Source organism: Heteronotia binoei, chromosome 6 (genome assembly GCF_032191835.1).
Source record: "Heteronotia binoei isolate CCM8104 ecotype False Entrance Well chromosome 6, APGP_CSIRO_Hbin_v1, whole genome shotgun sequence".
NCBI classification, from domain to species: Eukaryota; Metazoa; Chordata; class Lepidosauria; order Squamata; family Gekkonidae; genus Heteronotia; species Heteronotia binoei.
Window position 1 is genome coordinate 23,316,225 of NC_083228.1, and position 26,856 is coordinate 23,343,080.

Genomic DNA, 26,856 nt, shown 5'->3' on the forward strand with positions numbered 1-26,856 from the left:
TTACTATTAACTTATTAAGAACATTATCAAATATATATTCAGTCAGAAATATCTTTTCTGTGATAACAATCATAGGCAAATATTTAGCATGTAATAAGTGTTTTTTAAAAACACCCAATATAATCTATGAAATCAAATATCATTTGAAACCCAGAGAAGAATTGGTGCTTAAGCAACATTACAATTGACCAAAATAGTAAACTGAATCCAAACATACTATCTGCCCATTATGGCTGTAAAGTTCACCACCAGCAGTCCCATCGCTCACAACAAGTAGACCTTCCAGCGTAAGAAGTCAAGTTTGCAGTCTTCCTTGTCAATTGGTGCCAAGTGGGCGCCCAATCATCCTCTTGCTAGAAAGACCTTGGAGACTAACAAGTTGGAGTTTGGGTGATGGAAGGCCAAAGCTGCAATCTGTGGGAAAGCCTTACCAGTGCTTTACCTCATTCCTCCACAGACGATACAGAGGGTTGCACTTGGAGGGGCAGTGTCTCCAAGGTACCCACCGCTGGAACACAGGGTTCCTCAAGGAGAACTCCTCTTCTCAATGTTGTTTAACATCTATATGTGCCCCCTTGCCCAACTGGGACTTGGTCTTAACACTGGTTTTAATTAAAATCATGTACTGTACATATAGGCAGTTGGCCCCCTTTTTGGAGCGCGACGACCTAGCAACAGTGATCCACGCCACGGTCACCTCGAGGTTAGACTACTGTAATGCCCTCTACATGGGGCTGCCCCTGTCCCGAACTCGGAAATTGCAGCTGGTGCAGAATGCCGCGGCCCGGCTGTTATTAGGTCTCCCAAAGCGGGAACACATTCAGCCGGGTCTTCGGACCCTGCACTGGCTTCCAGTAATATACCGAGTCCGGTACAAGGTGCTGGTTATCACCTTTAAAGCCCTATATGGCTTGGGACCTGTCTACCTGAAGGACCGTCTTTCCCCGCACGTTCCCCAGAGAGTACTGAGGTCGGGAACACAAAATCTCCTTACTATCCCTGGGCCGAAGGAAGCCCGGTTGAAGTCCACCAGAGAAAGGGCTTTCTCTGTTATGGCCCCTACATGGTGGAATCAGCTGCCGGAAGAGGTGAGGGCCCTGCGGGACCTTGTTCAGTTCCGCAGGGCCTGTAAGACGACCCTCTTCCGGCTAGCCTTTACTTAGCTTGAGAATTTTACTGTAACTTGCTGGATTCCTTTTATATATAGCTGAAATATTTATGTGTATTAATAACTAGGGTTTTATCTGTTTTATCTGTTTTATCTGTTTTAAATATGGATCCCTTTATATGTGTAATTTTGATGGATCTACTATTGGAAGCCGCCCTGAGCCACTTGTGGGAAGGGCGGGATATAAATCTTAAATAAATAAATAAAAAATAAATAAATATTGTTGTAAGCCACCCTGAGCCCTGTTTGCAGGAAAGGGTGTCCAATAAATAAATTAAATTAAAACAAAATATTAAATTAAAATAATATGATACAGCATAAAGTGAAGAAGTGACATAACAGAAACAACATTTATAAAAACCAGCAGTAAAAGAATAAGAGAAGTAAAAGCAAGCAAGGGTACAACACTCAAAAATTAAGGATATTCTTGGGTAAATAGAATATTTTCTGTTGGTGCCTAAAGCTCAACAAGCTAAGTGACAGGCAAATCACTATGTAGAAACCTTTGCCGCCAAATGTGGAAGCACATGGAACAGGTCTCCCAATGCTCTTCCTATCTGCTTCAGTTAGTCCTTCAAGAGACCTAATAGTTAAAGACTTTACAGGTAAGAAAATTTTGAACTGAGACTAGCAATGCATGCTATCTACAATTCACATCAGTTACCAACTTTGCTGCTACATTCTGCACCAGCTACAATCTCCAAACAGTCTTCAAAAACATAAAGAAATATAACCTAGATATGTTCCCAGTATCACTGGAGATAAATCTTACTTCATAACCAAAGGTCACAGCTGGCACACCAAGCTAGTTGAAGCATGCCAATGCAAAGACCTGTGTTTAACAGAAGCTATAAGTTCCTTTGGGGGAGTGCAGACTGGTCCGGATGACCTCAGTTCCAAGCCAGCTATACTATCAACCAACATGCTAGCACTTCAGTCTATCTGGACAGACATCAATTTGCTGGCCTGTCCAAGCATTTGTTTTAGTTCACTAACTCATATGAATCTGATAAGGAACAGTTAGGTGTAGCCAGCGTGTTGATAATGTTTTGCCACAAATTTCTGGATGGCTGCTTCCAGTGGTATCATGTAGTTGGCAAACAGTATGGGACATAAAATGGAAACCTAGCTGTCTCCCAGCACCACCTTCTACAACAGGTTTGTCAGTCTGGATCAGTAACACCAGTCCAGAGTGTCCTAAATACTCATCTCAGTCAACAATCCAAACATATGATGTTATTGAAAGCCAATGAGAAATCTTGTAGAGTAAAAGATGCCACAATCCCCATTTTCCTCCTAGCAAAGATCACCAATCACAATAATCCAGACAATTTCTGTCTGAACACAAGGCTACAAGTCAGACTGAAATAGGTCCATGTATCCAAGAATGCCTGGAGTTATACCGTTGCCACCTGCCTGAGTTTCTTGTCTAATAAGGGGATATTTGCTAGCAACCAATAGCTATGATCATTCAGGGCCAGGGTTGATTTTTTTCAGAAGGGGCTTCACAACTACATCCTTCAATGTGGTCAAGTTCAACTCCCTCCTTTAACGAAGCTGTTGCTAGGTGGGCAACCCCCAATTGCAACATACCACAAACCAAGATGGACAGGGATCAGGTATGCTAGGCCACATATTTCCAAGCTCATATTCTTTCAAGCAACCCACAAACAAGCCGAAGTGAACCCCCATATTATCTGAGCACAGGCAATCAGTAGCCTAATATAAAAGCCCACTCACAATTTGAAACACGATACAGAAGAGTAGTTGTAGTGAAATGTAGATTGCTTGGCCATTGTTACTACCGTAAAGTAGGCACAAAAATGTGCTTGGTCATATTTGGTTTGAGTCATCTTCCAAATCATCTGCCCTTCCATTACCACCTGACTTCTCACTAACCAGTGAACTCTGTAAGATGGTCATACCTGTATGCCACAAGTCACCAAGAATGAAACAGGAGTGTCAGCCTTATTAGCACTGAAATTCTCCAAGCACCCAAAGGAAATCATCTGGATAAATCAACCTCTGGGAGTAGATTATTTTGGTCACTCATCCTGCAAATGTTTCAAGTTCCTGAAAATCTCACCATGTTATGGCCTGTCCATGAAAAAGGAACTGCAGAAATCATTATATTCTGATGTTCATTTATGATCAAAAACCAATCAGCCACAGAGTTAAGTCACTCCCAAAAATGCAAGCTTTCAAAAAAAGAGCTGCAAGTTTAATACTTAAGTATAAAGAGATCTGTTAACTCTCCTTTTGTTTGCAGATCTCTTTCACATGTTGGGAATAATAGGCAGAATTCTGAACACAACTAATCCTCCCACATTAACAGTCACACCACAATGAACATAAAGCCTTGAGAAGACAAGATTGCTCCCTTTGTTATTTTTACCCACTTAATTTTGGTAGCATAAAGAAAAGGTTTTCATTTGCTCCCCCCCCTCCAAGATTACTTTTTAAGTATGCATGCATTTCCTTTGAACAGGTGTGTCATCTTTTAGTCTAAACACTGTTAGACAACTAACTAAAATAAATTAAAGGGGAGAGAGATAGGGGAGTTGCAACAAGTAACAGCAACCAATGAAAGGAGCAATCTATCAACTGCTGTTCTTGTAGATGTTCTGCTTAAATGAAGCGAGCAGAACTCAGCAGGATGCACCAACCACTTGAATGTTGTCTGCTTAGAGATCACACAACAGTAAACAGTATGCCCACAGGAATTCATCCAGTGATTTGGGTTTTCTGGGAAGAAATTTAAAATCAGAGAATTTTCTGGAAAACCATACAAAGGACTAAATAGAGCATGATATGATGTAGCATGTTTATTTTTATATATTGTTTATATACCTCACATTATGTACATAAACAACACACCTCATGTTCCAAAAGAAAGAAGTATTTACAATTTTTATACAGAAATTATTTTATTGGAATAATACTTAAATTTAAAGCCAATGAAATATGAAATTCCCTTACACTGTATAATTCTTTTTGGGATGGGGGGGATTAAGACACTAAAAATTGTTGAAACACTAATTTTAGCACATCCAAAGAACTAGGCAGGACACACCAAGAACATGATTGTTTACTCCTCTGTTTCAACAGGCTTTAACTCTCACCCAGGGAAGTCACTGGAGCTTGCTATACACATTTCATATCACACTGACCATTAGAATATCCCTTTCACTTTGTGGGAGACCTGTAAATAAAAAAAAATTAGCTTTGGTTTTCATTCAACCAGTATAATTAACCAGGTGAATTCATACATTTGATGTTTTTTGTTTGGATTATTTTATGCTCTATCCCACTCCTCCAGTTTACATATCAATACATCATGCATGTACTTTCTCTCCCACAATTCCTAGAGATAATCATTTAGAAAAATCATTTAGAAAAACCCTTTAATTACAGTCTTGAAACTGCCAGGCCTGCCTAACATTGTATTGGCAATAGCATCCATTCATTGCAATTTTATGAAACAATAAATCTTTGGGAACAGAAAATTTTCCACTGAAAAATAAAGAACTGGAAAGTTTTCTGCCCCTCAAACACATAATACACACAAATAAGGGTTTTTTAATGCCTTATTGTTGTTAGGGTAGCCAAAGGTATTATTTTGCTGTTTACTAGCGGTAGAATCAATAAAGCAACATTCTGGTGCATTAGCAAGTACTAGTAGTTTCTGAGAACTCAGTAAACGTCAGTGCTCATCCACTAAAGATTTTCATCATTTTCTCTATCACTGGACCTGTCAAGTGCTGCCTGTCTTGGCAAATTCTATCCTGTTTCAGCCCCTGACTATTATTCCACTTGCCTGCTGGATTTTGTTTGGTCCTGCTAAATTAATCAAAAACTGACAAGCAACTACTATTAAAATTACAGGTAGTTGTAACATGGCCAGACATGAACAGCAGCAGCTACAAAATTAGGAAAATACTGAGGTATACCCTTCTTCAAGTTCACAGTTCTACCAGAAAAGGCTGACAAAATAGCCATGCCATCCAATAAGACTTTGAAACAGCCAAATTCAACATTTTTGCCAAACTGGCTGAAGAGGTACCATATATACTTCATTACTATGATGTTCTTGGACTCATAAATAAAAGAATATTCTAGAAGAACATGTGACACCTATAATATCTATTCACTTTGTGTTATTACTTTTCTCCAGGACAATGAAATAATACTGTAATACCTCTTCCCAAAACTTGGGTATTTCATCAGCTGCTTTAAAAAAATCATCAAGCATGATTCGAGCAAGTGGTTTTCAAACTATGCTCCAGGGGATTCTTGGACTTCTCGTAAGTTTATCAGGAGTTTCTCAGTGAAAGTCAGTCATGGCACACAAGTTTCCTTGAAAGTTGGCTTCCTCACCACATCAGTTTTTGCTGTATCGGTTTTTGCTGCAATGCATAGCTGAAGGAGTGCATTAATATATACTATCAATTTATAAACAGCAACAATATGGTCTAGTAAGCCTGGTCCACACACTGCATGAATTGAAATTGCTTGAGAATGTTCTGTAACATACAACTGTTCCTCAGAGGACTAGACAGCACAGAAAAAGTTCCCTACAGAGGGAGTTTAAAAACCACTGCTCCAGTAGCTAACAATGTATGTTTATGTTTATTATAGACCTTAGTTCCTATTATAGTCACAGAGGCTAGACTACAATGCAAGAACAGCAGCTCTTTTTTAACATATGTGCTTGGTAGATTCAAGGAACTAATAAATTAGACTTAACATATACCACCACAAAAATATCTTTCATGCTCATAACAATCCTCACTTAAGTACTTTCTATGATGTTAGAACAGAGCTCAAAGAATTGAATTTCAGGCCTGGTCACCAAAGCACCAATACATTTTATTGTGGCAATCAGTATTTTCAGCAATTCTCAGTAGAAATACAAGGGGCTGGATCCAACCAGCTATTCATTTGATTAAAAAGGGGATGGGATCCCCCACTTTGATCACCAAAAGGTTATGTTTGGGATCTTGCAACCTGCATAGGCAATAGCAATGTAGAACAGATGTTATAATATGAATGGGAATTGTTCAAGGTTGACTAGAAAAGCTAACTAGATCCAAACCAAAGCTTACCATTTCGCACCAGAATGTTTTGGTGTATGACATAAAAATAAATGTGCTTGTTTATACATAAACTTACCTTTATATTATTCTGTGCTGCTAGATGATTTTATTTCTTAAGCAAATGCTTTTTTTCTGATTTCATTATTCAATTAAATTGAGGGTTTTGTTGTGGAAATGGCAACTAGAGTTACTCCTATATTTATATATTTCAGAACTTTGTCATAGCTTTAATACAAGAAACTTTGCAGAGGTTAGAATTAGGTTTTGTGGTTGCTATCATTAAAATCCTTATTGGCTAAAACAGAAGGCTCTGAAGGCTGAAAATGACTCTAGAATCTACATACCGGGGCTCGCTTCTAACACCAAAGGGAATCTGTCAAGGCTGGAGTTAGAACTTGTATATTCCAGGATACCCCCTTTTTTAGAAACATATGAAACAGGATATTTGTGCATACCTTTGCAAAACAGAAAACAAGGAGCTAACAAGAGTCCATGATACTGATGATTATGTTAGACTAAAAGGGTAGCCAAAGTGACTTTCTCTATAAAACTGTTACAGTAGTTCTATGCTATACACATTCTAGAGGCCTGAATAGGTTAATTGTGCCCTTTCTATTTTTAATACCATTAGCTGCTACTCTACCACCCTTAGTAACCTGTACTTAGAACAAGGTTAGTCTTCATTAGGCTGTTTGTCTTTTTAATTTTAAAAGTAGTATTTTCCCACAAACCTAAGCAAATTCCATACTGCTTGCCAGTGGGCCTCTCTGCCTTTGTAATTTGCAAATCAGTTAATTGTTAGAGGGAACATCCTGAGGGGGATCCATAAGATATTGCTGGTTCAGGGGGAGACAAACCACTAGGAAAATCACACACACACCTCAAATCTTCTAAGGGTTCTATAAGATCTCAACAGATTCGTTTCCACATTTCCCTCATAACTGGTCTCAATATTCTGCACTTCTAGAATATGGTCAACTTTAATAAGGCCACTTGGGAGATGGTTCTTTTTTCTTTTTAATCATTCTTACCTGCACATCACATAGCAGACCTGGTAAGCCCTGGACAAGTCTGATACTTGGACATCTGTACATCTCAAGCAGTCAGGCTCCCTTCTGTTGCACCTGGATTCAGTTCAGCTGAGAGCCCACCTCCCTTCAGCTTCCATGCATGGGTTGAGTGGCAGGTAGGAGGCAGGTACCCATATCATGTTCAGATGTAGTTCAGCTACAAATGACTTCTAAACATTTTGCATTATACTTTCTCGGTTGTGTTAAAAGTTTAGTCTCTGAGCTTTTCTGGCAGCAAATTTTTGGCCAAAACATACCATAAAACCATTATTTAAAAAAAAAAATAGATACGCAAGCATCTGGTTCAAAAGGGAAGCACGTCATTAAGCTGAATCCAAAATTTGGTTTCCATTAACAGAAGACACTACTGTCAGCAGAATGAATATTTCCACTTCCCCCCTCACTGCAGTCCACTGATTTCCATGAAATGGCTCCCTGCTCCCTCAGTGCAGCATTTCAGACAGCTCAATAGGCTGCTGTGGGAGAGGTGGGAAGAGAGGTTCCATTTTGCAAGTGTCTTCCATTAATAGAAAACAGAGTAGAACCAACCCAGCCCATCACCTCCAAATATTTCAGGCACTTCTATGAAATCAACAAACATGCAATGTGATGTGTCACGGCTGGGGCCGGGTCAGGCAAAGTCCAGAGGCAGTCCGAGGTCTGTAGCCAGTAAGCAGGAGGGTCCGAGGCGCCAAATCCGAATCACTGTAGAAGTATCGCAGGTCTGAGGTCCAGAAGCCGAGGTCAGGGAGTCCAGAAGTCCAAAGCCAAAGTCAGGGAGTCAGGAACCAAAGTCAAGCCGGAGTGGATGCTAGAATGTCAGGGAGATGACTAGTTGCTTCCACAAAGCTTCCTCCCAAAGCCCACAGCTATATAGCCCTCTGCTGGCTGTTGCCCGTTTGGGCTAATTGCTGGCTCAGGGAGGCAGCCAGGATCCTGTTACCACTCAAGCATCCTTGCTCTTAGAAGGGCCAGAATCCTCTCAGAACTCAGGGCTCAGGGAGCGTCTTGCTTGTGAGCGTGCCGCCCTCCTCCGATCCCTGAGGTCCTGCCGGAGGCGGTCACGCACACGAGCCACCCGAGAGGGCGAGGCAGGGGGGCTGGGATCTTCTCCAGCAGGAGGCAGGGGCACTGGTGCAGGTGGCAGGGGCACTGGTGCAGGTGGCAGGGGCACAGTTTCCTCATCAGACTCAACTTCCTCTGAAGGGTCCCCAGCACCCATGACACTATCCCCCCCCCAGGGCCCCCCTCCGTCGAGGGACCTGGAAGGTCGGGGTGGTCGTTGTGGAACTGGTGCACCAAGTCCGGGGCATGAAGATTGTCCTCGGGCTCCCAAGACCGGTCTTCTGGGCCGTATCCCTCCCAGTCCACCAGGTACTGGAGGCCTCCACGATGGTACCGGGAGTCCAGGATCTGGCGCACCTCATATTCTTCCTCGTCATCCACCAACACTGGTGGTGGCGGCGGTGGGGAAGGAGTCCGAGCTGGGTCAGGGGGTGCAGCCGGAACAAGGAGGGAGCGATGAAACACGGGGTGAATGCGGAGGTGGGGTGGCAACTGGAGCCTGAAGGCGACGGGGTTTATTTGTTCAACGACGGGGTAGGGTCCAATGAACCGTGCATCCAGCTTGTGAGACCGACCAGGCCGGCGCAGGTAGCGAGTTGAGAGCCACACCTGATCCCCCGGCTGCACTGGAGGGCCTTCTTGCCTCTTTCGGTCCGCAGCCCGTTTATATGCCTCCTTGGCTTGCTGTAGCTGCTCTCGGAGCAAGTCTTGGCTGGCACGGAGTTCTTGCAGGTAGGCATCGACGGCGGGGACATTCGTGGGTGGTAGGATCGCTGGGAAGAACCGAGGGTGGTACCCGTAGGTTGCAGCAAACGGGGTCATTTGGGTGGATGAATGGACCGCGTTGTTGTATGCAAACTCCGCTAGGGGCAATAGAGTGGTCCAGTCATCCTGCTGGTAACAGGTGTAACAGCGGAGATATTGCTCTAGCGTGGCATTGGTGCGCTCTGTCTGGCCATCTGTCTGTGGGTGGTAGGCCGAGGACAGGTGCACTCGAGTACCCAGGCTGGAATGGAGGGCTTGCCAGAACCGAGAGGAGAACTGAGGGCCCCGATCGGAGATCAGATGGGCTGGGAGTCCATGCAGACGAAAGATGTGTTGCAGGTAAAGCTGGGCCGTCTCCTGAGCTGTGGGGAGTTTCGGGCACGGAACAAAGTGGGCCATCTTGGTAAATAGGTCGACGACCACCCAGATACAAGTCTGACCCTTGGAGCGTGGAAGTTCCGTGATGAAGTCCATCGAGATGGTATCCCAGGGTCCTGAAGATGTGGGCAAGGGCTGCAGCAACCCTGAGGGTTTGGCTGGGATGTCTTTGGCCCGTCGGCAGACGTCACAGGAGCTGACATAGCGGGCAACATCAGCGCGAACTCGTGGCCACCAGAATTCCCTTGTCAGCAAGTGGGTGGTCTTATGCTGTCCAAAGTGCCCGGCGGGTAACGAGTCGTGGGTCAGGCGTAGCACTTCTGCCCGCAAGGGCCCGGGCGGCACATAGAGGCGTTCGCGGTGTAGCAAGAGGCCGCCTCGAGTCGTGAACTCCCCTGTTGGGTCATCTTGGAGAGCCTGGAGGTGTTGCTGGACCCAGGGATCATTGGCTTGGCTAGCCCGAATGTCCTCCACGAGTGCTGGTGAAGTGGAGGTGGCTGCAAATACTGAGGGCGGCAGGATTGGAGCAGCGGGCGCGGTCTCAGTTGAGGCAGGGGCGTATTCCGGTTTCCGGGAGAGCGCGTCTGCTTTCCGGTTCTGGGTATGGGGGATGTAGGAGATCCGGAAGTCGAAGCGAGAGAAGAATAGGGACCACCGGATCTGGCGCTGGTTGAGACGGCGGGTGGTCTGGAGGTGTTCCAAGTTCCGGTGATCGGTGAGCACTTGAACAGGGTGGCGAGCCCCTTCGAGGTAATGTCGCCAAACCTCAAACGCCGCCTTGATCGCGAGCAACTCCCTCTCCCAGATGGTATAGTTCCTCTCTGCAGCAGTGAGCTGCCGCGAGTAATAGGCGCAGGGCTGTAGTGGCTGGGACGGCTCCTCGCGCTGGGACAGCACTGCTCCCAGGGCCACGTTGGAGGCATCAGCTTCCACCGTAAAGGGAAGCTGGGGGTCGGGGTATCTCAGGAGTGGCCCGGTGGCAAAGCGAGTCTTCAGGGTGGAGAAGGCGTTATCGGCCTCTGGGGACCAGTGGAAGGGTTCTTTGGGGCGGAGTAGTTGAGTCAGGGGTGTGGTCAGGGATGCGTAGGCCGGGATGAATTGCCGATAGTAGTTGGCAAAACCGAGGAACCGCTGCAGGTCTTTGCGATTCTGAGGAGCCTGCCAGGTCAGGACCGCTTCTACTTTTTTCGGGTCCATGAGGATCCCCTGCGGTGACACGATGTGCCCAAGGAACTCGACGGAGCGCAGGTCGAAGTCGCACTTCTCCAGCTTGGCGTAGAGACCATGGGCTCGTAGGCGCTGCAGGACCTGGCGGACGTGCTCGGCGTGTTGGGCAGGATTGCGGGAGTAAATTAGGATGTCATCCAGGTATATGATCGCGAAGCGGTCGAGCAGGTCCCGGAATATGTCATTCATGAACCTCTGGAAGACAGCGGGGGCATTGGTCAGTCCGAAGGGCATTACCAGGTGCTCGTACTGCCCGTATCGGGTCCCAAACGCGGTCTTCCATTCGTCTCCGGGCCGTATGCGCACCAAATTGTACGCTCCACGGAGGTCCAGCTTGGTGTAGATTTGGGCCCCCTTTAGGCGATCCAAGAGTTCAGGGATCAGTGGTAGAGGGTACCGGTCGCGGATGGTGATCTTGTTCAGGGCCCGGTAGTCATTGCACAGCCGGAGCTCCCCACTTTTCTTCTTCACGAAGAGCACTGGAGCAGATAGGGGAGAGGTTGAGGGTCGGATGAATCCGCGTTTCAGGTTCTTGTCCAGGAAGTCTCGCAGAGCTGCCAACTCCGGCTCCGACATTGGGTACAGACGCCCCACCGGGAGTGGTGCCCCAGGTACCAAATCAATGGCACAGTCGTAGGGCCGGTGAGGGGGAAGCTGATCAGCTCCTGTCTCTTCGAAGACATCAGCAAAGTCCACATACTTCTGAGGGAGCTGAGGACCACCACTCGGGATGCCAGCTGCTAGAGTGGTGGGAGGAGTCAGATGGGGGCATGGGTCTTGGAAGCGTAGTTCCTGCTGGGCCCAGTCCACGATGGGGTTGTGCAGCTTCAGCCAGGAAAGGCCTAGAATCAGCGGGAAGCGAGGCATGCGGGCGACATCAAACCGCAGCTGTTCTTGGTGCTGCTGGACGTGGAAGGTGATGGGACAGGTCTCCTGGGTGACGGGGCCAGAACGGAGGAGGCGCCCGTCAATAGCCTCCACCAGCGACGGAATCCCTTTTGTCTGCACAGGGATCTGGTGCTGCTTCACAAAGGCGGCATCTATAAAACAGTGGGCCGCTCCCGAGTCCAGCATGGCATACACGAACAGCCAGCGTTCGTCAGGCAGACGGAGTTTGACTGGTAGCAGGAATGGCCCTGGGGTATCAGCCCGCTGTTCGGAGGACCCAGCTAGTCGCCCCAGGCTGGGGGGTCCACTTACGCCTGGGGCTGCCCTTTTGGCGGCGGTGGCAGCGAAGGTCCAGGTATCCGATGCTTAGCAGGGCAGCCAGAGGCATAGTGGCCTGCCGTGCCGCAGTAGAGGCACAGATTCTGCGTGCGGCGTCTGGTCTTTTCCTCTGGGGTCAGGCGGGGTCGAGCAGCTCCAAGCTGCATAGGCTCATCCTTGGTGCTGGTACTAGCTGGGGACGGGCGAGGAGCCAGGTAGCACGGCGCAGGGAGCTGGCGCCCTCTGGTCTTGGCTTGGCGGCGACTTTCCAGGCGGCCATCGATGCGGAGGCAGAGGGTGATAAGTTCTTGGAGCGTGGGTGGCTGCTCCACCCTGGCCAGTTCATCCAGGACCTCCTCTGCCAACCCCTCAGTAAACTGGTCCATCTGGGCAGCCTCATTCCACGCCAAGTCCTGGGTCAGGAGCTTGAATTCAGTGGCATATTGAGCCACCGAGGAGTTGCCTTGTTTCAGTGCCCTGATCTTCCGGTTGGCTGTGGCTGCTTGGACTGGGTTTGAGAAAGCAGCAGACAGGTGGGCCTCAAACCCCTGGTAATCAGTCAGTAGGGGAGAGGACGCGACCAGTAAGGGTGTGGCCCATTTGGCCGCCTGCCCCTTTAACAGACTGATGACGAAACACACCTTGGTTTTGTCATTGAGGAAGTCCCGTGCTCTCAGTTCAAAGTACAGCCGACACTGTGCTAGGAAGGCAGGAAATTCTTCCACAGCACCCCCAAATCTGTCAGGTTGGGGAACTGGGCACTTGGCTGGAGCACTGGCCGCAGGTTGTTGCTGCAAGTGCAGTACTGCCTGTGTTAGCTGCTGTACCTGGGCTTGGAGCGCAGCCAGTAGTTCTGTGGTTTCACTTGCTTCAGCATCCATCCTGTGGAGTGGGTGTTTGTCGGTGGAAGCAATCTGTCACGGCTGGGGCCGGGTCAGGCAAAGTCCAGAGGCAGTCCGAGGTCTGTAGCCAGTAAGCAGGAGGGTCCGAGGCGCCAAATCCGAATCACTGTAGAAGTATCGCAGGTCTGAGGTCCAGAAGCCGAGGTCAGGGAGTCCAGAAGTCCAAAGCCAAAGTCAGGGAGTCAGGAACCAAAGTCAAGCCGGAGTGGATGCTAGAATGTCAGGGAGATGACTAGTTGCTTCCACAAAGCTTCCTCCCAAAGCCCACAGCTATATAGCCCTCTGCTGGCTGTTGCCCGTTTGGGCTAATTGCTGGCTCAGGGAGGCAGCCAGGATCCTGTTACCACTCAAGCATCCTTGCTCTTAGAAGGGCCAGAATCCTCTCAGAACTCAGGGCTCAGGGAGCGTCTTGCTTGTGAGCGTGCCGCCCTCCTCCGATCCCTGAGGTCCTGCCGGAGGCGGTCACGCACACGAGCCACCCGAGAGGGCGAGGCAGGGGGGCTGGGATCTTCTCCAGCAGGAGGCAGGGGCACTGGTGCAGGTGGCAGGGGCACTGGTGCAGGTGGCAGGGGCACAGTTTCCTCATCAGACTCAACTTCCTCTGAAGGGTCCCCAGCACCCATGACATGATGCACAAATATTTCAGGACACACGGATTACTAAAAAAAAATATGAAAAGCGATACATTTGCATAAATATACCACAAAATTACTAAGGACTTCCAGGTACTCAGAAAGTTCTGTATCTATCCAGGCACAATACCTGATTGCTAGAAAAATCTGAAGTGGGAAACAATCAGGAGTTTTGACAGTCTGAATTTTGAAACAGTCAAATGTTGGAGAATAAAGTTTACATTATAATAATGGACAGCAATCCAGCAGAGTGCCAACCTAGACAAGATGGTGGGAAATCCATGACCAAACTGCCTGGGATTCTCTTTTTTGCATGGAAAGAATACCGTTACTACATGAGCCACACTGGCCTAAGGACACCAAAGCATACTTTCTCAAGTCAGAGGGCTTGCATCTAAAAATTTAAAGGTCCAGGGAGAAAATCTTCTTTCCTTTCTTTTCTGAAGCCTTCCTTCAATTTCTCAATGGAAACTTCCCAATTAAACAGATTTTGCTTTAGAGTGAATGAAATGCTTTTAAAGACAAGATTTACTTTCACAAAATATGTAGCATAATTCTTTCATAAGACTATCTGAAGCATTAGAGAATGATAATTCCCATGTAGACATATACAACACATGTTTTAGAACAGGGGTGTCAAACATTTGTTATGAGGGATGGATCTGACAAAAATGAGACATGGTTGGGCCAGCCATGTCATGCCAGGTCATATACATATCTATTTAAAATTAGCTAGCAGAGATACAAACTTTATAAAGGACACACACAAACACAATTAAATATCTTTTTTAAAAAAAAAACTTAAAACACACTAAAAATGTTAGCACTCATTGGTCTTAAAGGTGCTTTCTTTGTATTTCTCCCATGGGATCTAGGGAACTGGGAAAGGAAGCTCTTGCTCTTTCCTTCCTTCCCCAGGGGACCAGGAGGAGGTTCAGCCAATAGAAGGAAGAGAGGCTTGGCTCAGTAGCTCTGCTGTGCAATTCAGAGAGCCTGGAAAAACCTCTGCCTTCCCCCCCTTCCTCCCCAAGGGAGCAGCCTCATCTGATGGAGAAAATAGAGGCTTTACTCTGTAGCTCCTGTGTGATTGAGCAAGTCTGGCAAAGCAAACTGTGATGCAGAAGGAAGCAAGAGAGAGGGAGAAGGAAGCAGATGACAGCCAGTTGCTTGGGGATTTGATAGAAGCCCTTTGGGGGCCTGATTCGGCCTCTGGACCACATGTTTGACACCCCTGTTTTAGAATATGTTTAACTGTTTAAATGTGAATACTGATAACACTTAATGTGCTATAATAATTATTATTGCCAAATACATTAAAGAGTTCTCTGTTGTCAATATTATACAGCTTATGATACCATCCCAAACATTCAATTATTTCAGTGAAAGGTGTAACTCTGTTTAGGGATGACACTGTTAACTTGATATCCAAATGGGCTGGTAGATCCACAGTGACTGTCTGATACTGTTTCATTCAGTCCACAGAATATGCTTTTCTTTACTACTAACTTGTTTTTCAATTTCCATTTTTACTTCTTCATATCTCTTAGACAGCAAAAACAAAGGTCCATGTGCTAAGGTAGCACTAGGTGCAGCAGTTCACACCTCTCAATTTTTTAATATATTTACAATTTTGCTTATAGAAAATTAGTGCATTTATACTTTTAAATTCTATAAATATGCCAAATAACACATTTTGCATTGTAAACCATTATAAACTATGCAATTTATGTTATTAAAGCAGTAACATTGACATTTAATAAGAAAGCACAAATATTTCAATTTCCTCTCAAATGTTCCATTATCCCAAAAAATGCACCATGGGGGAGGGGGGCAGTTTGCACTAGCATCAAAATTTTCACAACTTTGACTTCTCTAGCTGGATCAGTATGCAACCTGCATACTCCCCATCACAATAGTTTCTTCAGTATCCTGACCTACAGTTCCCTTCTTCCAAAGTTCCTTTATTCATCAACTGCCTTCTTGCCAATAGCAGACAGTCCTTCCTGCTTTAAAGACTTTCCAAGGATCTTCAGTTTCTCAGTTCCATTCCTCCTTTCTGCTCTTCAAGAATCTGCTTCCTTTTCCTACCATTCCAGGGTATCCCCATTTCTTAAGATTATTTCACAAGCTATAAGAATAAGTAGGCACATGCGACATTGTGTACGTCTGCTCTGCTACCCATTACAGTCTTTTACTACATACAGACAATAACAGCCAAAGACCAACCATGATTCTTTGCAACATGTACATATAGTGCAGCTTTCAGCTCCCATCTCTAGCCTACTCCCAAGCCAACAGCATACCTAGCTCTTGCACATACTTATCTCCCATCAGCCTCTTCTCCACTATGAGTTTCTTTAAGGCCTTGACCCCCTTGGTCAACATGCTATATTTATTACTAACTGCATTTACTACTTACTACACTGTATAGCATCACAGTTGCATTTTTGTCTCAATTTTATATATATTTTATTTCCTTTTTTAAAAATGTAGTTGCTCAGTTTAGAGTTTTTCCCCTTCTCGGTCCCCCCTCCCCATTTTTAAAAGAAAGAAATCTTTAAAATTAAAAACACATTGTTTAAGCACAGTGAAGTATTACTTATGAAATATTGCGAGTCACTGTAGAGAAAAGGAAGGCAAGATAGCAAAATTACTTTTAAAGCAGATTTTCAACTTTTAACTGGGGTAAGTGAAGTGTCTTATGAAAAATAATTTAATTTAAGCAGCATATTTATTATTTATTGACAAACTTTATTATACTACTTATGTTTTTGTTTATTTGAACTATCTAAATGAATTGCACAGTTTTTATTCAGCCACCAAAGCACAGGATACAAATCCATTCATTAATTAATGCCACAACCAAGCAGTCTCTGGAGTACCACATCATTTGTCTTCTAAGATGCCAATGTCTTCTTAGAGGAACAATAAATTGATGTAAACTATGCCCAAATATAACAACATACTTTCTCAAGAGAACTCTACTGCAATTTGGATGGACCACCACACCCGTGGCGTAGCAGCAGGCTCCATATCTTTAGTATGCAATTATAGCAGGCTATGAGAGGATCTTGAAAATTATCCTTATATTAAGATATTTCTACCCCACTATTTCCTCCAGTGGAGGACCAAAGCAGTTTACATTATTCTTCCTCTTTCATTTTGCCCCCACAACTACTCTGCAAGTTAGGTGTGAGTGTTTGACTGTCCAAAAGTCACCCAACAAGTTTCAAGGGCAGAGTAGGGATTTGAACCTTGGTCTCCCAAATCCTCATCTGGAACCTCTATTCACTACACCGTTCTGGCTCTTCAGTTACCACTGGTTTATGATAGTTATTAAAAGCAATAGCAGTACAAAATTCAAATGTTAAGATTTAGTTAACCTCAAGTGTTAGTTATGAAAAATGGCATATATTAGTAACAAGTAAAGCAAGTGTTTTACTGTCAACTTTTACTGGACAACCCTATTATGTAAAATGAAGGTTTGCTTCTCACTATTTGTTGATAAAACATTTCATAATGAAAGCTGGGAATTATCCATTTAGCAGCCAAACAGAGTAGCAGTGAACTGATTGGTTTTTCCAGCAGTCAGATGGAAGCTGCTAGCCAGCTACCACCTGCTCCCTTTAAAAAAAAATCTGTTTAAGTCCCTTCTTGGTGGTCCTCCTTTTCAGCCACTCAGCCAAGTGATAAGGAAATTGTTAAAGGCACATTTGATGGAGGAAATCTGTAGTAAGTGCATATGATTGTGTCTTGCAGTTAGATTGCTTAGCACAGGAAATACATGTGACAGCTATGTGAAGGAAGCAAAAACATGCATGTATACTAGGGTTGCCAAGTCCAAGAAATATCTGGACACTTTGGGGGTCGAGCCAGGAGACACTGGGATGGAGCCAGGAGACATTGGGGGTCGAGGCAGGAGTAACATTGTGACAACTGAACTTCAAAGGAAGTTCTGGCCATCACATTTCAAGGGACCACACACCTTTTAAATGCCTTCCCTCCATTGGAAATAATGAAGGATAGGGGCACCTTCTTTTGGGGCTCATAGAACTGGATCCCCTGGTCCAATCTTTTTGAAACCTGGAAGGTATTTTGGGGAGAGACACTGAATGCTGTGCTGAAAAATTTGGTGTCTCTAGCTCAAAAAACAGCCCCCCCCCAAGAGCCCCAGATCAATTCTCCATTATACCCTATGGGAATTGGTCTCCAAAGTTGATAATGGAGTGCCCAGCAGACATTCCCCCTCCCTGGCTTTCTCATGACCCTGAAGCAGGGAGGAGGGCCTCCAAACCAGGAATCATCTGCCCCCACCTGGGGATTGGCACCCCTAATGTATACATCTAAGAGGAGTGCTAAAAATTAATGTATTCAGGTATCAAATAAATTTAAAATTTAGTACACAGACATCAACATATCATAGTATGAAGTATACTAACGCAAAAAATATAGAAGTATATCCCTGTGCAAAACTGGCATCACAATAATAAAGGGAAAGAAACTATCACTAGTGTTAAAAAAAAGAGAGAGCAAAACCGCAGACAGCAAAGGGGCTTGATGTTGGTCTCATCCAAACTCCTGTATTTAACCAAGAATTTGAATTTTAAGTACATGAACAGAAAAACAGTCCATGAATTTATCCATGATCCAGATATTCAATTCTATATGTGAAGTGAGATACAACACAAAAGTGTCAAAAATCTTCAGTTCTCAGCACAGGGACCAAACCTTCAACTTTTCTCACACTCAAATGGAATTGTGAAAACAATGGTTCAATCAACTCAACTTTTCTCACCAAAAAATTTTCCTAGTACCTTGCAAGATAACTTGCATACACAGCACAATACCAAAAAATATTTGTTTCTTGAAAGCTTTGTGAATTCACCAAACCAGATACCAATAATGTATTTTAACTTTCTATTAAGCAACACACACAACAGAAAGTATTTTAAAGGTAAAGCATTAAAGCCTAACAGAACCTGCACTGTGAAATATTATTTCAGTTACCACTGATTAGAGACCAAAAATTACAAACTTTTATAAATCTATTCCTGCTGCTGACTGAAATTTAACCGCCATCTACAGCATGTCTGCAACCCCTAACAATGAATTTCCCAGTTTGCCCTAATTCTCTATTCCTTCCCATATTAAATTCCAGGCATACCAAGAAAATGGTTTTCCTCAGATTCTAGTGTAGCAATAAAATACATAAGAACATAAGAGAAGCCATGTTGGATCAGGCCAATGGCCCATCCAGTCCAACACTCTGTGTCACACAGTGGCCAATAATTTTATATACACACACACACACAGTGGCTAATAGCCACTGATGGACCTCTGCTCCATCTAACCCCCTCTTGAAGCTGGTACTACCTCCTATGGCAGTGAATTCCACATGTTAATCACCCTTTGGGTGAAGAAGTACCTCCTTTTATCCGTTCTAACCCGACTGCTCAGCAATTTCATTGAATGCCTACGAGTTCTTGTATTGTGAGAAAGGGAGAAAAGTACTTCTTTCTCTACCTTCTCCATCCCATGCATAATCTTGTAAACCTCTATCATGTCACCCCGCAGTTGACGTTTCTCCAAGCTAAAGAGCCCCAAGCGTTTTAACCTTTTTTCATAGGGAATGTGTTCCAAACCTTTAATCATTCTAGTTGGCCTTTTCTGCACGTTTTCCAATGCTATAATATCCTTTTTGAGGTGCGGTGACCAGAATTGCACACAGTATTCCAAATGAGACCGCACCATCGATTTATACAGGGGCATTATGATACTGGCTGATATGTTTTCAATTCCCTTCCTAATAACTCCCAGCATGGCGTTGGCCTTTTTTATTGCAATCGCACACTGTCTTGACATTTTGTGAGTTATCTACCACGACCCCAAGATCTCTCACTTGGTCAGTCTCTGCCAGTTCGCAACCCATCAAGTTGTATTTGTAGCTGGGATTCTTGGCCCCAATGTGCATTACTTTGCACTTGGCCACATTGAACCTCAGCTGCCACGCTGACGCCCACTCACCCAGCCTCAACAGATCCCTTTGGAGGTCCTCACAATCCTCTCTGGTTCTCACCACCCTGAACAATTTAGTGTCATCAGCAAACTTGGCCACTTCACTGCTTACTCTCAACTCCAAATCATTTATGAACAAGTTAAAGAGCATGGGACCCAGTACTGAGCCCTGCAGCACTCCACTGCTTACCGTCCTCCATTGAGAAGACTGCCCATTTATACTTACTCTTCTTCCTATTAATTAGGAATACATTACCTAAACTAATTCTTTAGAAGTGCTCAAACGTTCTTTCTGTGAGAACAACAATGAAACATGCAGTAAGAATTGAATCAAACAAACCAATCTTGTTCCAAGAAGCTTACAAAACTTCCAGGCACATGTATGCACTGATTGCACATTTATATTGCTATACATTACATACATGTGTTCTGAATACAGACATAAAAGTCGATTCCTAAAATATGAACACACAGTAAAATCTGGACATGTAACTTTGATGATACTATGTTTTAAGTAGCACCAAACATCCAAAATCACAAAACATCAAAGTCTCCACAAGCTATATACAACTCAACACTTAAACTGCTGTGGTTTTTATTTGAAATACAACTCATATGCGTTTTAAGCAAACCTCTTGCCCCTACAGCATGTTATCAGGAGACTGGCTCAACTCTCTGTTTATAAGTAACAGAAGAGATAAACAGGAATTTTTCATTTGTTGACACTTTTGAGTTTCAACTAACTCATTAGTTCAGTTCCATTATGCAATACATTTTTTCTTGAGTCAAAGCAAAAATTGGATTTCTTCAGTGAATGTCACTAATAGTATTCCAAAAGCTTGTTTAACATTAACAAATGGCATTTAAAAACATGTTCATCTTTACAGACACTGAACACAAAATTCACTCCAAGGGGCAACGGCCTGTATCCTCACTTCACCATCAGTCCTAATTTCACACCATATGCATTTTCCACCATGATCCTTGCCATATTAATCCAGGCTTGTAAAAGCCACTCACATGGTCACCTACAACAAGGGGAAAGAGACCTTTAGTTCTAAATATAGGAGGAAGAAAAAGTAACAGCCAGCATTAATGTGATATAAAGACATGGGTTACTGAATCAAGATTTTAGCAACCACACAGAGTGGTAAGCTGCAGTACTGCAGTCCAAGCTCTGCTGATGACCTGAGTTCGATCCTGGCAGAAGCTGGGCTCAGGTAGCCAGCTAAAGGTTGACTCAACTTTCCATCCTTCCAAGGTGAGTAAAATGAGTATCCGGCTTGCTGGGGGTAAAGTGTAGACGACTGGGGAAAGCAATGGCAAACCACCCCGTAAAAAGTCTGCCAAGAAAACATTGTGTGATGTGACATCACCCCATGAGTCAATAACAACTCAGTGCTTGCACAAGGCCTACCTTTACCAGTTTATTTAGAAGGTAATTTACACTAAGAAAGGCAACACAAGTCCTATAGCTACATGTGATTATCCAAGGCTTATCCCTATAATAAATAATCCACAGCTCCATTTTCCAAGATCAGAAAAAGATGGAAAAGACTAGAGAAAGGAAGCTTTAATTGGTCTGAAAAACCATGAACTGAATTTCTGGCAAAATTTAACATTCCTTCCTAAGTTCACAGAAATTGTCTGGATTTATGAAGCCATATACCATACACATGTCCTAGAAACTCAATATAAGGATAGTATGCATTATAATGCAAGCTGAAATATATCTGAAGCTAACTAAATAATCCCCATTTTGGATCAGAAAAAGTAGTGTGCGATGCAAAGACAACACACTTGTTTTCAAGGGAATGCCAGCAGGACAATAATCACTGCCAGCTGGTTTGGCCATTCTCCTTGTTACACCACTCCAGTGTTCCACTAAAATACCAAAAAGTGGAGAATATGAAAATAAGGTTTCTTTTTTTCCTTCCCTTTAAAAAGAATGCTGGCTAGCTCACTTAATCATACCCTGGATTTACAATATTTCTACATTACATTTCAAGTGGCATCCTGGGACAACATATGGGAAAAGGTAGCTTGTAAGGCATGCCAGAATAATGGTCCACAACAAAAAGTTTTAGAAACATTGCTACAGATGTTTTTAATGCTGGTAATTTAAATCTGGCAGCATGAAATTGACAAGATTGGGCAGTTTCTAATCAGAACCCTGTGCACAGGAACAAAATCCTTTTTCTCCCAAAAGAAAATTATTTTCACTCTGAGCACCAACAGGCTTTGGAACTATTCATAGAAACAATCTAAGAATGGAAGCCTAGAAGGATTAGCAAAAATGCTCCACCCACAACAACAGTCAAACACTAGAGAAGCCAGCAGTGACCAAGAAACTCCCTCCTACATTCCAGCAACTGAAACAGAGCTCTTTCATTAGCACTGATTATGTCTACAAGGTTTGTACTTGTGATCTTGACCCCACAGCCTTGATACCATAAAATCTAGCTTTTCTAAAATCAGTTTATTTCCTAAGAGGCAGGAGTCTGAATTATGATGCACTTTTACCCTTCTGCTTTGTTCCACTAGCGGAGAAAAGGAGCAGTTCAGCCAGACCAGTAAATATGCCCAAGAATGCAGCCAAGACTTTCCACTTGGTCCTTTATAACCCAACTGCAGTCTCCCATCTGTACAAAGTAGTTAAACATCTTTCTTGAAGGTAATAAAACATTTCCCAAGGATTCAAGCTGCAATATTCTTCACTAGGGAAACATGATTCTTTCTCCTACCAGGATATCCATGATAACTTTAAGTAGCACACTGTATTTGGTAGCATCAGATTCCTAGTCAACAGTGACAACATCTTCAAAACCCATGGCCACACTATGTGGAAGTATTATGAACCTTTTTACACCCTTTTTCAGAAAATCAGCATGCCCCCCAGTGCAAAGTTATGCAATGGAATGCACAGCTCTTTCAAAAGCAAGTTTAGGCAACAAACACTACCAAGGCTACCCTTCTGCATTATTGTAGTAATAGACCATTAAGGTTTGTTCTTTTTAACACCCTTTTGTTTTAGTAGAGGTCTGCAGTTATCGGAAGGTACTGCATTCACCATCTCCACCTCACACCTCTTCTAGTAAAAACAAAACAAGCATGAACCCTTGCAGGAAGATGAATTCTCACCCTTTCACTATGTATGGAAGGACATACTGATGAGGGACTGAGATCAATATGAGAGTATATGCTTAGATGAGCTATCTTGATTCTTTGGAAAGGCTGAGTTAAGTCATTATAAGACTGAGACTCATGAACAAAGATCCCTTCAATCTATTTTTCCTGCCTTCATTTATGGTCTTTGACTACAGGATAGAAGGGAACATCCCCTCCCAAACTGTGTTTTAGGTCACGGCCAACACACTATTTCCTAATTAAGAAGTGCATATTACACACATCCAGACAAAATCAGTACTAACAGATAGAAATATACATGCAAATACAAAAGTGAACTCCTTCGTGTGAAAAATGAAGAGGAGCTATGCAATTAAGAGCATAACGTTGATAGAAGCAAAACAAATCCTCATATATTAAAAAAAAAATGATTATTTCTTTTCCCCCATCAAATTACAGGAGGAAACTCTTGAACAGCTTGTTATTAACACAGAGTAGTTGGGAATCTACAAAGAACAATCAGGAAGCCAGCTGGGAATCACTGAGAGAACTAAGAAGCCAGTTTTGTACACATACGACAATGCACAAAATTGATCATATCTGTAGTAATATCACATGTGTAACAAAACTAGATTCTGAAAAAGTAGAAAAATAATAAAGTTGAAATCCTTAACAGACTAGAATTTAATCTACAATTTACATATAACACTGGCCAAGGAAATCTTGGACACTTTCTCCTCCCCTCCTCCCACCACAGAGTATATCCTGGCTCTTCCCTCCTCCACCCATATGCATTCCTATGCTCATCAAGAAAACATTAACAGCAAGACACACTAGCTTTAAAAAACAATGGCTTTTTAAAATCGCCCCCAAAAATGGGAAAATAAGAGATTTGCAGTCTGACTGTAAATCAAACCTGTGGCTTTTTTAAAATAGGAAAAAAAAATCCCTACGGCCACTAGATGACAGCGCCTGTTGTGTGTGTGTGTTTTTACAACACAACATTTAAAAGGAATCTGAGTGCCACCACCGCAATTGCACTTTCCACAATGAATTCGAAATCAACGCCTTGAGAAGCTTCTTTCCTTTATCACACATGCTAGGCACATACACAGTCCCAGCACATTAATATTGAGGGGAGCGAATCAGCAAAAGGAACGCGCGGGGGTGTATATGTTGTGTGTGGTGTGTGCGAAAGAAAAGGAGGGGGGGGAGAGAAAAACAAACCCTCGTTTCCCTAAAGACTCCCATCGGCAAAGCACCAACAGTTGGCGGCGGCTGTACTCACGATAATTTTTACGTTCAGTGATCCACGTCAACCTGGTTCTACACCAGACATCCCTCCCTCCAACACACACACCACAGTGCGCGAACACAAAACATGGAGAAGAAACGGGCAACAGACCCTTCCCTTCTCTACAAATCAGTCTGGGAGAGAGAGAAAGAGATTTTTTTTTCTCCTGCTGCTCGCCACCGTCACCCCGTCTTCTCTTCGGGGCCTAGGAAAGGGGAAATGAGAGCGGATGTGTCATGTTTAAACTCCCTCATCGCCTCCCCCCCCCCTTCTCCAGGAGCAGAGGAGGGGAGTGTCGAGTTACCACCTCCCTTTCTCACTCCCCCCTCCCTAAATACATCCACTACACAGGCTCCGTGTATTGGGGGGGGGGGCTTGAGAAAAATACCTCACTCGCCCCCCTTTTCCCCTGAGAAAGGCCTTATAAACAGGAGGCATTTCCAAGCCTGGAAAGGAAGGGGGAGACAGGAAGGGGGGACCCCCTGAGGGGAAAGGGGGGGGGATGAGCAGAACGCCGCCGCCTCTTACCGACAACTCCGGGCTGTGGGAGTCCCGGTGGGACACGGTGCGGATCACGCCAGCCCTCCAACGCCCCTTCTCCGGCGGTTCGTCTCCACAGACACACAGGAACCGCTTCCCCACCAGCTCCGGCCGCGACTCCACAACCACCGCCATGGCCGACGCCGCTGCCGAAGCACCAGCCGCCCGACAGAGCCAGCCAACCGCCGAGCTCGCCTCCCTCTACGGGTCGCCCATGCCGGGAGAAGCCCAGCGGCGGCGAGCCGAAGGGAGGGGGGAAGAGGAGAGAAAGGGGGAGGCTGCGGCGTTGCCCCCTCCCTCGCGGGCGGGCGCGCGCTCGGCCGAGTCGGTGGCGGTTGGTTTCCCTGCGCTGCTCGTCCGCCTTAGCTCGCCTCGTCCTCCCTTCTTTTCTTGTGCCTGCCTTGCCTGCCCGCTGCTCCGAGCCGGGCGCGCCCGGGCAGCCGCTCAGCCGCCGCCGCCGCGACCAGCCTGACACCAACACAGCGAAGGGAGGGGAAAAGCGAAGGGGGCGGGGGAGCCGCTCACTCCCTCCCTCAGAACCGCGCTGCGGCCCCGACCACTCCGCCCACACAAGCCCACTACCATGGAGACCGGCACAACGCGCCGTCTCCCTCCGCCAGACACAAACGCGCTGGTCTGAAGGTGGGCAGGGAGAGAGAGGGAAAAGCGGGGGGAGGGCGGGTTGAGCGGGAGACAGCTGCCACGGCACGGGAAAGAGTCCGTCAGCGCTCGCGCCTGCGAGGAGAGCGGAGAAGCAGCAGTAGCGCAGGCAAATTGCCTGGCGGGGTCTAACCAAGAAAGCTTCGGCTGCCTCCGCGAGGGACCTTGTTGCTCTCATCCCTATAACGAGGGGAGGCATCTGCAGAGACGAGTGGCGGGGGCGGGAGCAGTCAAGAGAGAAGGACGCTGCCCTGAGTCGCTTCAGAGAAAGAAGGACAAGCAGCGGTGTCAGTGTTGCAATGGAAGGAAGGGGCTTGCCTGGAAAAGTCAAAAACGTGTGGGGCGGGGGTGCCGAAGGCCACGACGCCTCCCACTCCCCCCCCCCTTTCTAGAAGATAAAAATTAAAACAGCCTGGCTTCGCACTAATATTCTTCTCTCCGCTTTCCTCAGCCTTCCTCGCGCGCCTTGAGCTCTTCTGGCGCCACAGGAAGCGAACAGCTGGAATAGCGGGGAGTTGATGTGGGGAGGGGTGCGTGTGGAGGAGCTGGGGAAAGACCAAAAGCAGCTAACTGACCCCCCCCCCTTTGTAGGGTGCTGTGTCTCTCCCTTCCCCCTCCCCTTTCAGGGACTGGCGGGCGAGACCAGCAGAAGCCGTGGTGGTAGTAAACATGCTGTTAAATGTGCTACTACAATGAGAAAGAGCTCAGCAGTAATTCGTGGTGGCGATTGTGAAGGCGGTGGGGGGAAGCCTTGTTTTGTTTAGTCGGCTGTGTTTAATTGCTGTTGCCTCCTGCCCGGGTTAGGCTTGTAAAAGAGACCAAACTGCACACAAAGCTGTTGCCTCCCTCTTTCTCCCTCCCCATGTTTCCATTCCAGACGCTGCCTGTTCCTATGATATCCCATACAGGGGTTAGTCTGGGATATTTGTTTTGTTTTTCTTCAGCGCTTTTCTTCCTTGCATCTCTGCAGGATGACTCACAGCGGCTGAGGTCACCGTCTCTCTTGCTGAATGAAACACCCACCCAGGGAAAATTCTACCTATCCAGAGTAAATTTGTGTGTGCTGAACATAGGCTTGCCATGGTTACTGCACTGTGGTGATGCTGCTGCAGTTGGAAGAGCCGCATCAGCCTAAGGAAAAGCGCACAGGAGAATCAAGGCGATTCGCACCACTCTTCTGGAAACAGCTGTATGCAAAAAATAGTCCAGCCTGCCCTGACGGGTTATATGGTCTTAACAGCTTTATTTCTTTTCTGGGTATTGCTGAGTTCCATGAGTCTTTTTTTGCTAAATATTAGCAACAAATGTTGGGTGGGGGAGGGGAGATGCAGACAGCCACTTCCAGCACAATATGCAAAGTGCTCCTTAATTGGCACAGGAGGAGAGCTGTACTATTACAGTGAGTGCCTCAAAGTTCCAGTTCAGTCAAGAAAGGGAGCATATATTCCATAGAGCTGTCAATAAACAGGCTGTGTAGGTTAATGGGCATGGGGCCTTTTCTCAGGATCAAACAATGAGTGCTGCATTTTATCCTTTGTGTGGAAGCATGATACTTAGCAAGCCCCAGCTCAGAATCAATAGCAGGATACTTTGCTCCCATGCAATGCATAAATACTTTGCTGTGTGTGTTGCACTGTTGCTGTGCCTTCTCCATAAATAAAGTTAATTAAAAAGTGGGATTGTGTTGCCAGGTGGCAACCTGAAGATTTGCT

At 45.2% G+C, this 26,856-nt stretch overlaps 1 protein-coding gene across 1 annotated transcript in view; it reads right to left on the reverse strand.

Annotated features, from left to right (window-relative positions):
• The window catches only part of JMJD1C (jumonji domain containing 1C), a 214,462-nt gene extending 189,476 nt beyond the window's left edge, over positions 1 to 24,986 (reverse strand). Inside the window, exon 1 of the mRNA XM_060241113.1 lies at positions 24,473 to 24,986. Coding sequence (XP_060097096.1) covers positions 24,473 to 24,619 — 147 coding nt within the window. The 5' untranslated portion in view covers positions 24,620 to 24,986. The remainder of the gene's footprint in view (positions 1 to 24,472) is intronic.
• Positions 24,987 to 26,856: the final 1,870 nt, after the last annotated feature.